This window comes from Alosa pseudoharengus, unplaced genomic scaffold (assembly GCF_046254945.1).
Source record: "Alosa pseudoharengus isolate Yale_2024_CS ecotype anadromous, Long Island Sound unplaced genomic scaffold, YU_APseudo_1.1 YU_APseudo_1.1_scf_14, whole genome shotgun sequence".
Taxonomy (NCBI): Eukaryota; Metazoa; Chordata; class Actinopteri; order Clupeiformes; family Clupeidae; genus Alosa; species Alosa pseudoharengus.
Genome location: NW_027468609.1, coordinates 20394382 through 20406576, shown reverse-complemented (window position 1 = coordinate 20406576; position 12195 = coordinate 20394382). Strand labels below are relative to the sequence as shown.

The window sequence follows — 12195 nt, the reverse complement described above, 5'->3', positions numbered from 1 at the left end:
TTTTTATAGCCCATCAAGTCAATACTCAAAAAGTGTGAAACACACAAACACACACACAACTAAACAACCAACCACCCACACACAGACACACAAAATGACACACTCACACAGATAAACACTCACGCACACTCTCAGACACACACACACACACTCTTAGACACACACACTCTCAGACACACACACACACACACACACAGTATTGATATAGGTGGAGCTTTGTGTTTGGTTTGGGAGGTTCCGTTTGAAACATGTCACCTCAACAGTCGATGCAATTATTGATGTGTTTCCGTTTCCTGATATGACCTGACTACAGATATAAGGGCTTTACAAACTCCTCTAGTAAATGTATTATAGAGAAACTTTCCACTCCTAAAATGATCTGAATCCATGAAATCAGTGTGACTAACAGCTGACAGCAGGAACACACCAAAACTCATTGGGCAGCCACTGCAATTTCAACAGAGAAGTTCAACTTAATTTCCAGCAGCCTGAACAAATTCACACTGAAACAGGAAATGGTGCACTAGCAAAGCATTACTGTTGAAGTCTTTTCACAGCGAGACAAAACACTACGGCTCCGCACCGCGCAAGATTGTGTGTTTGCACTGGTGAGGGTGAAAAACTGTGGTGGGAATAATAAAATAATTGTGTGTTAGTATGAGTATGAGTATGAGTGTGTGTGTGTGTGTGTTTATATATGACTGTCTTGGGGGAGGGCGTGGGGGGTGGGGTTTAACAGAAAAGCAAAGGCCAAGAGGAATCATAACCAAAATTAGACGCAATGCCACATATTTATTATTCACACATTTTCTAAAACTCATTTTCAGCAGTGTTGAATTATTTAGCGTGCTTCCAAGCGAAAAGGCAGTTTTGTGATTAAACAGTGCCCCAGATAGCCCCCCTCTCTTTGTCTCTCCAACCACATCCTTTTATTTCTCCCTTCCTGTCACACACACACACACAAAACTCAGATCCTTTGCTGTTTAGCCTGACTGATGGTAGCATAGGGTGACCAGACACCCCCGTTTTTAGTGACCTGTCCCCTGGTCAAAAAACAGTTCTGTCCCCTTCTTTTTGTAGGTAAGTGTTTGTGCTTGTTGGTACTCACCGCATTGCTCGCAGTGCAATTTTATAAGCCAGTTCAGCGTCGTGAGGTAGGAGAGACGTGAAGAGATACTTGGCAAACGTGTGCATCGGAACACTCTCTCTGTACACAAGTTCCCCTAAACCACTGTACGGTCCCCCTGCGGAAAATAAAGAAAAAACAAAACACACAAAGACAGGTTTCAGAACATTTTCAAAACATATTCATATCCAAAGCTTTTTTTAAACATCAACAAGAACAAGAACATGGCCGAAAAATAAAACATGGCACACAACAGGCACTCATCTGCTTCCAATGATTCCTAAAATAACCCCTGTATTAACTACAGGGTATTAGGCAGAGGGCAAGGAGGGGTTGCACAGCGTCACATGCGGTTAGCCATGAAGCTCCAGGCTACGTCCTGACCCTGGGTGGAACTTCCTGTTTGAGGCTCGTGGCGCTCTGAGGTGGGAATCCAGAAGAAAAAAAAGCGTTCCCCTCTGGCCTCCTTAGCCCCTACTGACCGCACCCAGTTACACCCCGATACCCCCACCCCGATACACACACACACACACACACACACACACACACACACACACACACACCTCCCCTCTACAAAACAACAGAGATCAGTCTAGCATTCAGCCGGCTCTGAAACTGGAGCCTTGTGTTATATACCCACCGGGTAGAGTGCACAGAGACACACACATGCACTCACACACGCAGGCGCACACACACACAAACACAACCACTCGGTCGGGGTGAGCCAAAAGAAGTTATAAAATTGTTGATTTTTTGTTGGGTGGGATGGGTTCGTTTTGTTCCTTTTCGAGCACAAAAAAACCCCCCAAAAAAACAGAAGAAAAAAAAAACCCCAAACCCATGAAGCACAAACCCAAAGGCAGCAAAGGCGGGCTGACGAAGGCCGTTTCCGGGGCAACGGTGGCTCTGACAGTAATCTGCTTACGGGTCCCCATCTCCAGACCCCTCCTGACCGCAGATCCACTTTCAAGTGTGGGCCGGCCTTTTTTCACACTCGCCAGCAAAATAAACTGCCACGCCAGAAGCCATATGTGAGAGCTCTCCTTCCCCTATCATTAGATTATTTTCAACTGAGAGGGCCTACGCCACAGGCCACATCTTACAAGCACACACACACACACACACACACACACACACACACACAGACAGACAGACAGAGACCAGCACATACTCACAGACCAGATCATACACACACACACACACACACACACACACACACAATGTCAGAGATGTCAAAACTTTTAAGCAAAGGCAAAACACCATTATGCACACACGCTAGACAAAACACCCACATTCCCACAAACATACATAGACAAAACACATACACAGCCAAACTGACACACACTGACACACACACACACACACACACACACACACACACACACACACACACACACACACACACACACACACACACACACACACACACACACACACACACACACACACACACACACACACACACACACACACACACACACACACACACACACACACACACACACACACACACACACACACGGGCTCATTACTCCTCTTAACATGCCATGAGAATTCTCCACAGGGCAGAAAGCTTTTCGCATTTGGCCGCAGCTTCTTGCTGGACGGTGCAGAATGCGCCCTCTTCCTGTTTCCCTCCATCACTCACACACACACACACACACACACACACACACACACAGACAAACACACAGGGCAGTGAACCACACGCCGGCTCTACGCCAGACATTTCCTTCATGCCTTCAAAAGCAGAGGCATCTCTCTCCCAGCCAACACAAGATGGCCAACCAAAAAGAAATGCCTCCGTTCTCTCAGCTCAGACTGCAGTCATACAGTGGACAACGATTCTATGAACACGGCAAATATGACTAATGGATTAACTGAATTGTAATACATTGTCATACATACAAACGTTTGAGTCCTTCAGCTTATACTGAACCCTTAATTACAGAAAAATATGCTTGGGGATATATGGGGAATATAGAATGGCTGACTGAGCACTATTTGAATCCTTTCAATCATTATCAATCAGCTCTTACCAATCAAATGCCTATCACAATCATCTGAGTGAAAAATAACTGATTGACAATTGGAAATAACATTGTATGGAGGCAGAAATTACGCTTAAAAAAAGAAATAAAATGAAATAATAATAAAAAAAATTCGTTGTGTGTGCGTCCATGTTGGAGCTTGTTCTAGTCCAGATCAAATGACGTGCGTGTGAGCTCGGAGTGTGAATCTTGGGGATGAACCGCTGACATCGGCTGAAGAGTGGGGCACTCAATGTGTACGCTATAATAAACTCCCCTCCTCCATCCCCCTCTCTATGTGTGGCGGGGCCCTCGGGAGAGAAGCGCCATGTTTAACCTGCGGACGATCGCTCTGGACTGTGGAGTGGCCCCTGGTCCTTAATGAGAGAATCGGCGGCACACTTCAGATGATTACACCTCCTTTCATCCAACTCTCAGCCACTTGGGGAGAGAAGGAGAGGGAGAGGGGGATGTGGAGGAGGAGGAGAAGAGAAAGTAGTAGTGAGAGAGAGAGAAAGATAGACAGACAGACAGAGAGAGGAGAGGGAGAGAGGGGGGGAGCAGAGCTCTAGGATAGAGAGAAAAAACATGAGGAGAGAGAGAGAGTGAGTGTGTGTGACAGAAGAAAGGAGAGAACGGGAGCTGAACTAGAGCTCATGAGAATGAGAAAAAGGGCTTAAATCATACATGAAGCAGAGAGGGGATAAGGAGGAGGGGTACAATTATGTGTGTGTATGTGTGTGTGTGTGTGTGTGTGTGTGTGTGTGTGTGTGTGTGTGTGTGTGTGTGTGTGTGTGTGTGTGTACGGCATTCGCAATACGCTTGCTTAGCTGTCCGTCAAACATAAATAAGCCAATGGGAATGCACCCAAGGAAATCCCAACCCCCAGACACGTTTGTGTCAAAACCGCAATCAAAAAGTCAAGGAACGCAAACGAGAAAGCTGGAATCGTAATCAAAGAAAACAGCATCAAACAAAACTGAGAAAGAGGCAAAGACAAATATGTTACACGGTTACCCAAATGATTTCATTGCAATCTTCTATTTTTTAATTGAATTTAATTTTTTGTTTAATTTTTCTATTTGGTATTTTGATTTGTATTTTTTTGCTTGCTATTTTATAAGTATTCTTTAATTTTTTTGACACAAAATTGATTCCATACATTAGGGGCCTACATGGCAAACTACACAAGCAGGCACAGAATACCCACACTCACACACACACACACACACACCCCAGTGTCACAGTCAGGCCTGCTCACCTTCTAACAGGAAGACGGCCTGCTTGCGGAATATCTTGACGAGCGTGTCGTCCAGCTCCACCTCCTGCAGCTTGGCGATGAGGTGCTCCTCGTTGCGGCACACCTTCTCCTGGGCGTAGAGCCCGTCGGGCATGCTCCGCTGCTGGCCCAGGCCCACCAACGCCGTCTCCACCGCCAGCGCCACGAACGACTCGCCCTCCTCCAGAAACCGCAGCGTGGATGACGACGACGACGATGACGACGACGACAGCAGGTGCGTCGTCTCTGAACACTTTATGGAAGCCATGGAGCCTGTAGGGAAACACGGGGACGGAGGACAGAGAGCTGTGTTAGGATAAGACAGCAACAGCATGTGGGCAGTGCTCAGTATGGGGGGGGGATGGATAGATAGATCAGCTTCATAGAAGATCAAGAGAAGAGGGAACAGGAGAGATGTTCAATTCGTAGTGCTATATAGGTAGGGGATTTGACACGGCGACCAATCAACAATCAAGCCTGTTTACTTTCAAAAACTAAATCACTTAAAAAATCAACCTTTGTGGGCAAAAATCAGCACCAAGAGACCAGCCTTCGAAAGACAAACAGATGGGGAGGAAAGGAAAGAGATGAGAATGATGAGAATGACAACCTGAATGGGGTAGGATGTTGGCATGAGAGAGAGAGAGAGAGAGAGAGAGAGAGAGAGAGAGAGAGAGAGAGAGAGAGAGAGAGTACCAATTGCTTTGGAAATACAAGTTTTCATTTGTCATGCCAATAAAGCAACTTTTGAATTTGAATTTGAGAGAGAGAGAGAGAGAGAAAGAGAGAGACAGAATGAGGGAATGAGAGGTCAGCTTTACTGCCAGTGAATGGAGGCAGGAGCTGCATAAGGAGGATGGGGAGATTCTTCTTCAACTGTACTTCCCCATCTGTCCTCCAGCTGCTGTTAACACACAGAATTCCCCATATGGCGATCGACAAAGTGCTCTCTTATTCTATAAGCTGCATATACAGTACACTCAAACAACAGCAGATACACTGAGAAGTAGACAGTAAAACTGATGATGAGAGAGAAAGAGAGAGAAAAAGACAGAGAGAGAGAGAGAGAAAGAAAGAAAGAAAGAGAGAGAGAGAGAGAGAAAGAGATAGAAAAGGGAGTGAGTGTGTACGTGTTTGGAGGGACATCTTATTCTGCTCCCATACTCTCATATGGGACGTTGGGAAGCTCTACCACAAACTAGACGAGCAGACACAGGATGCCTCTGGCAGAGTGTGTATCGGACAGACGGCTTCCACAAAACCTACACAAATTACAGAGCATCTGCTACCCACGTCAGACAGCCACGGCTACCATCTTGAACCGCCTCGCCACTACCACCGGGGGAACGTCCATTCCACTCTCTCTTTTTCCCCTCTCTTTCTCTTCCCTCTCTCCTCCCCTCTCTTCTAACTCTCTTTCCCCGTACCCCTCTTGCTTGTCCAATCAGCAAAGCTGCGGCCCAAAGGCTGCAATAACCAGTAATTACATCACAATGTGCGCTGATTGTGATCCAGTCTTCTCTCCAATCAAATCTCATGAATAAGAGATGGAGGAATAAAAACATTAAAATGATGAGACATTAAAAATGCAGGAGAAACAGAGAGAGAGAAAGAGAGAGAGAGAGAGAGTAGTGGGACAGGAGAGGAAGATTTGAGCTTCGCTTCCTCTGAGTCAGGGATTTATGGACGCAGCTCTGTGCTTTAGGAGCGGACAGACACACACCTTGTGCTTCAAGTGGCGGCTGTGAAGAGGCTGGCTCTTGATAGGGGCTAACAAGTTCAAGAGGGATAGATACGAGTTGTTTTGTCCTCAAAAAGAACGCACCTGTTTGTAAATGTGGATGTGTTTGGGGAGGGGTACTTTGTGTATGTGCATGTGTGTGTGTGTGCGTGTGTGTGTGTGTATGTGTATGTGTGTGTGTGTGTATGTGTATATGTGTGTGTGTGTGTGTGTGTGTGTGTGTGTACATATGCTCACACCTGTGTATGTGTGTGTGTGTGTGTGTGTGTGTGTATGTGTATGTGTGTGTGTGTATGTGTGTGTGTATGTGTGTGTGTATGTGTGTGTGTGTGTGTGTGTGTGTGTACACATATGCTCACACCTGTGTATGTGTGTGTATGTGTATGTGTATGTGTATGTGTGGACATATGCTCACACCTGTGTATGTGTATGTGTATGTGTGTGTGTGTGTGTGTGTGTGTGTGTGTGTGTGTGTGTGTATGTGTGTGTGTGTGTGTGTGTGTGTGAGTGTGTGAGTGTGTGTGTATGTGTGTGTATGTGTGTGTGTGTGTGTATGTGTATGTGTATGTGTGTGTGTGTGTGTGTGTGGACACATGCTCATACCTGAGACGTCCCCGTCGTCCTCCCGGCCGGTCTCCATGAGGGTGCTGAAGAGCGTTCCGATGGGGTCCAGGGGGTGCCCCACCCACCCCTCAGGATTGGTGATGGACGTGATGCCTTTATGGAGCAAGTCTGAGGAACCAATTACAGCACAGGTTACACACTCACACAGCCAATCACAGCAGACATAGTATCCATATGGCTCCACAGACAGATAGGTTAGATAAGTTATTACTCTCCAATATACGACTAGCATGCATAATAACCAATCGTAAAATAGGTAATACCATACCCACACAACAAATCACAGCCTCAATCACAGCCACACAACACACGTTACAAATGAGGCTTCATATTTGAACAAGAACAGAGCAAGAACGATAACATACACACAACTAATCAAATGTAAATTAGCTTGCTATCCCTACTAGCCTGAAGCACAGGCTAGTAACACTAGACTCTAGTGAAGGTGGTGCAAGGCAGTGGCTAGCAGCAGCAGACGCAGCTAGTGCAACGCTCACAGTAGCCAGTGGCCACAGACGCGGCAGACGCTGGCTCTGAGATGGCAGATCGTAGCTCCATCCCTCATAAGCTACCTGTGGAGGTATGTGGTTGCAGCTGGATTCCTATCACCTAATCTCTCTCTCTCTCTCTCCCTGTGGCGTTTCTGCTACAGGACCCAACAGGATGGACACACCTCGCTTCCTGTCTGTTACAGTGTGTGTGTGTGTGTGTGTGTGTGTGTGTGTGTGTGTGCTACGACAACATGACTGCAGTGTTGTATGTCACTCCCATAAATCAGACAGGTTGACTGCTGTGTGCATGAAAGTCAATGAGACAAACTTAAAACTTCCGCACACTCACCCTCTGGTAATAGTATTGATTGATGTTAAATAAAATATGAATTGCTACGTAAGCTCTCCTCCGCATTGTAGCTTGAACATTCCTCATTTTCATAAGTTGCTTTCGATAAAAGCATCTGCTAAATGAATAAATGTAAATGTAAAGATCCGTGCCATATCTGGGCCACATGTGAGTCACATGTAGACTAGCGCTGAGTCACATCAAGACTGCGGCAGGGCCAAAGCTAGGCCACATCAGAGCCAGATCAGGGCCACATCAGGACCACATCAGGGCCAGGTCCGCTCCTGCCCCCGCTCCACTCCTGATTGCTCTATTCAACAACTGTGGCTTAGTTCGGTCTAGTCTTCACATTGCATTCATGTGCAGCGGTGGCCAACTCGCCTGCGCAGGCGCCTTATTTGAATGTGAATTATGCGTGGGTACCTCTCCCTTTACAGGTACTCATTAGCATTTAAATGCATCTGGCTGGACTATATAGGCCAAGAGAGGACATTTAGCTGCAGCGGAGAGTGGCTGCCGCCGCGCAAAAGGTATTACTCACACTGGGGCCTGAGCCGAGATTCCACTAACTGCGTCCAAATCGAGGGTGTAGGTTAATTATGCAGACAGTTACAGCACTCATAGATACCAGCGCAATGTTTTAGCACAAATGCTCGAATGGGGAGTCACTTAAAAAAAACCCCAGACTGACTAGAAATCAGTGCGTGTGTGTGTGTGTGTGTGTTTTAAATCACTGATTGTGTGTAGAAGGGGAGCTCTGCAGCTGCACTTTTACTTTTTGTTTCTCTTGTGGTTTTATATGGAGAAGGTCACACCGCACTTCTCAGGTTTTGTCACAGAATGGTGTGTGTGTGTGTGTGTGTGTGTGTGTGGGCGCTCGGTATGTGTGTCTGTGTGTGTGTGTGTGCGTGCGTGTGTGCGTGTGTGACCAGGTGAGTGTGTGTGTGGTCACAGTCTACACACCACAGCAGAGTGTGTGTGTGCAGCATTTTTTAAGTGTGTGAGCGTGAAGTGGCAAGATGGTGGGTTATACAGCTTGCATTTTTTCGTGTATATGTGTGTGGAAATTTGTGTGTGTGTGTGTGTGTGTGTGTTTGTGCATGTCTGTATATGTTTGCATGTGTGTGTGTGTCTGTATATGTATGCATGTGTGTGTGTGTATGCATGCATTTGTGTAGGTGCGTGTGTGAGTGTGTGCGTATATGTGTGCGTGCGCGTGTGTCTGTATATGTGTGCATGTGTGTATGCATGCATTTGTGTACGTGTGTGTGTGTGTGTGTGTGTATCCGTGTGTTGCATTTTCACACCTTTTTTGTGGTTTCTGAAGAGCTCCAGCTGTTTCTGTTGTTGTCTCCGTAGCGTGTTGACAATGGCGATGGCCAGCCGCAGTGCCTCTCGAGGGTAGCCGTGGGAACGGAGAGCATCCACCCGTGCACACGCCGTCGGAACGTGCTCTACAGAACAGGGACAAACAAATGTGTTACAACACACACACACTAAAATACACAAAAACCCAAATACAGACAAATTCCCCACCCCTACATGCACAAAGAAATGTTACAATACACAAATATCTATTCACAAAATAAAATACACACACCCACATACACACACTCCCAGCTCCTACACACACGCAAACTCGCAAGGAAACATGCACCCACAAACACACACACACACACACACACACACACACACACACACCGGGGGCGGGGAGAATAAGACCGAGAGATAAAGCAGCAGACAGAACGGGCCCACAGACAGCAGGCTCAGACCAGGTGGACACCTCCAGATGGATCGCACTGGACCACTGCAGCCAGTTGAAGGTCATTAAATTGTGACACTAATTTGATCCCGGGTCAATTTACTCACTACTAGGTAAGTTCCGTTATGGTGGCTCAAGTTAATTTCCATTTTAATTGTACTTATAGAGCGGCAAAACATTACACATGTCTCATGATGCTTTACAGAGTGTTAGACAATTAGAGAAAAGTTAAAGTGTGCAACTGAAGTTATGGTGGTGCAACTGAAATTTAGAACAGCACTAATTTGAAACTGGCTCCCCAAAACATTAGGATAAGATGAACTTTACACTCTACAAGCGTATTAATCAACCTTACTGGTGCAACTGGCTGCTGGACCAGACTCCAGCCCACAAGACATCCCTGGGTAACTCTTCCTTCCCAGTGGAGACTGAGAGGTCGGTCTGTAGACCCCCACCATCATCTGGGCCCACATTACATAATTTAGACTCTAAATGAACGACCTTAGTAATAATAGAGACCTAAGTAATAGCCTTTTCTATTCTGCCTGAAGATGATGCTGGCTATGTGCGTATGGTGGGGAGTGCAGAATAGGCCAGTAGATAGACAGACGCAGAACAGACAGTGAAACAGACAGATAAACAATGCAGACAGTTATAGCAGATCCAGGCACAGACAGACAGATGGGTAGATGAAGACAGCAGGCAGAGGCACACAACCGACAGACACACAGACAAACACGGCAGGATAGACAGACGCACACAACAAACAAACACACACAGACAGCAGGACAGACAGACGAAATGCAGATTATGGATGGAACATCACATTTACACAATAAACACAAAAGAAGAGAGACAGAAAGATGAGAAAATACAAGACAGACAGACACAGTGCAGAGCAGTGAGACAGACAAAGAGACAGAGACAGACAGACCAACAGACAGACAGACAGACAGACAGACACAGTGCAGAGCAGTGAAACAGACAAACAGACAGAGACAGGCAGACAAGACAGACACAGTGCTTGGCAGTCCGTGGAGAGCTGCTGTGGTGTCTCTCTCTCTCTCTCTCCTTCTCTCACCGTGCCACAGGGGCCAGCCGCGGGTGTCGAAGAGCGAGCTGTCAGTGTTGTCATGGTAACAGTAGTTGGTGTAGAGGTCCTCGCTGATGATGTGCTGCAGGTGGCTGTCCTGCCAGTGGAGGTCACACGCCTCGATTGCCCGCGTGAACACCGTCCGGTGGGGCCGACCGGGGTCTGGGGGGAGGGGAGAAGAAAAGAAAAAAGAGACCAGAGGGGAAGGGAGAGAGAGAGAGAGAGATATAGAGATAGAGAGAGAGAGAGAGAGAGAGAGAAGTAAAGAGAATGAGAAAGAGAGGGAAATGACAAAGAGAGAGAGAGAAAGGGAGTAAGAGAAAGGGTGGAGAGACAGAGAGAGAGAGAGAGAGAAGAAAAGAGAGTGAGAAAGAGAGGGAAATGACAAAGAGAGAGAGAGAGAAAGGGAGTAAGAGAAAGGGTGGAGAGACAGAGAGAGAAAGAGTTGTAGGGAGACAGAAAGAAAGAGTAGTAGGGAGACAGAAAGAAAAAGAATCCATTGTGAAAAAGAGGGAGAAGAAAGCATGTGTAAGAGAAAGCAGGGGAATGGAGAAAGGGAGATGGAGAAAAGGTGGGAGAAAGGGTGGAGAGAGAGTGAGAGAGAGAAAAGGTAGAGAAAGAGTGAGAGAGAGGGATGAAAGGAGGTGAGGGATTAGGAGGACAACAGGGACATGAATGGAGGAGGGGAAGTCGGGAAGACAGAGAATAGATGGAGGAGAGGGGCAGAGAGATAGAAAGAGGGGAGGATGAGGGAAGAGAGGGGTGTAGAAGCATACGGTCAGACATCAAGAGAATAGCACAGGGCTGTCCTATGCTCAGTCTGTAAAAGCCTCTGGGTTCCTTAATCCCGCCCTATACACTGTGACTGAGACACACACACACACACGCACACACACCTTACAAATGTAACTAATGGAGCTATGCCATGTTATGCCTATGCTATACAATACTATGTATGCTATGATATGCTATATGATTTACAGAGACATGTTTTAAATAAATCAACTAATATCAACATTGCTTATGGTCAATGTAGAGAGAATAGCAGGTTAACTTGAACCAGCAGAGCAACACAAAGCTAAGTGAGCGATGAAGTAGTGTTTACTTTCCATAGCAGCACATCTTAATGCCATACTGTTAGCTTAATGCCATACTGTTAGCATAATGCCATACTGTTAGCATAATGTCATAATGTTAGCTCAATGCCATACTGTTAGCATAATGCCATAATGTTAGCTTAATGCCATACTGTTAGCTGCTTTACACAGAGGTGTCTGCGACATAAGGAAATGTAAATGCAGCAGGACTGGGCTGTGCTACTGAGCCTATTCTTGAGCTCCCCTTCAGGGTACAGAACAGGTCATAAGAGGTCATAAGGAAATGGAAAAGTTGATTAAGAGATGCAACATCTCTTTTTTTTCTCCTTTCCTTTTTCTTTTTCCTCTGGTGCCCACCGAAACTCACCTTGGTTCCCGTGGGCGCCCTGAGGCAAGGCGTTGGTTAAATTGGGCAGCTCGTTGCCGTGGTTACCGTCCTCCCAGGGACACACGTCCACGCTGTTCCACTTCTTGAGCTGCCGGAGCCAGCCGGCCTTCTGCTCCGCCTTACAGTGGGGGTTCAGCACGATGCACATCCACAACGCACCTGTTCAATTATACATGTACTTTATTACAGTGCAATGCAAAGAAACAACTACACAA

General features: G+C 46.5%; 1 protein-coding gene across 1 annotated transcript in view; it reads right to left on the bottom strand.

Annotated features, from left to right (window-relative positions):
• The window catches only part of LOC143123025 (zinc finger SWIM domain-containing protein 6-like), a 58618-nt gene that overhangs the window by 7845 nt on the left and 38578 nt on the right, over positions 1 to 12195 (bottom strand). The window contains exons 5-10 of the mRNA XM_076284116.1: positions 11960 to 12139; positions 10484 to 10657; positions 8948 to 9094; positions 6780 to 6908; positions 4418 to 4708; positions 1109 to 1244 (exon numbers count right to left, since the gene is read on the bottom strand). Of these exons, the coding sequence (XP_076140231.1) occupies positions 1109 to 1244; positions 4418 to 4708; positions 6780 to 6908; positions 8948 to 9094; positions 10484 to 10657; positions 11960 to 12139 (1057 nt within the window). The remainder of the gene's footprint in view (positions 1 to 1108; positions 1245 to 4417; positions 4709 to 6779; positions 6909 to 8947; positions 9095 to 10483; positions 10658 to 11959; positions 12140 to 12195) is intronic.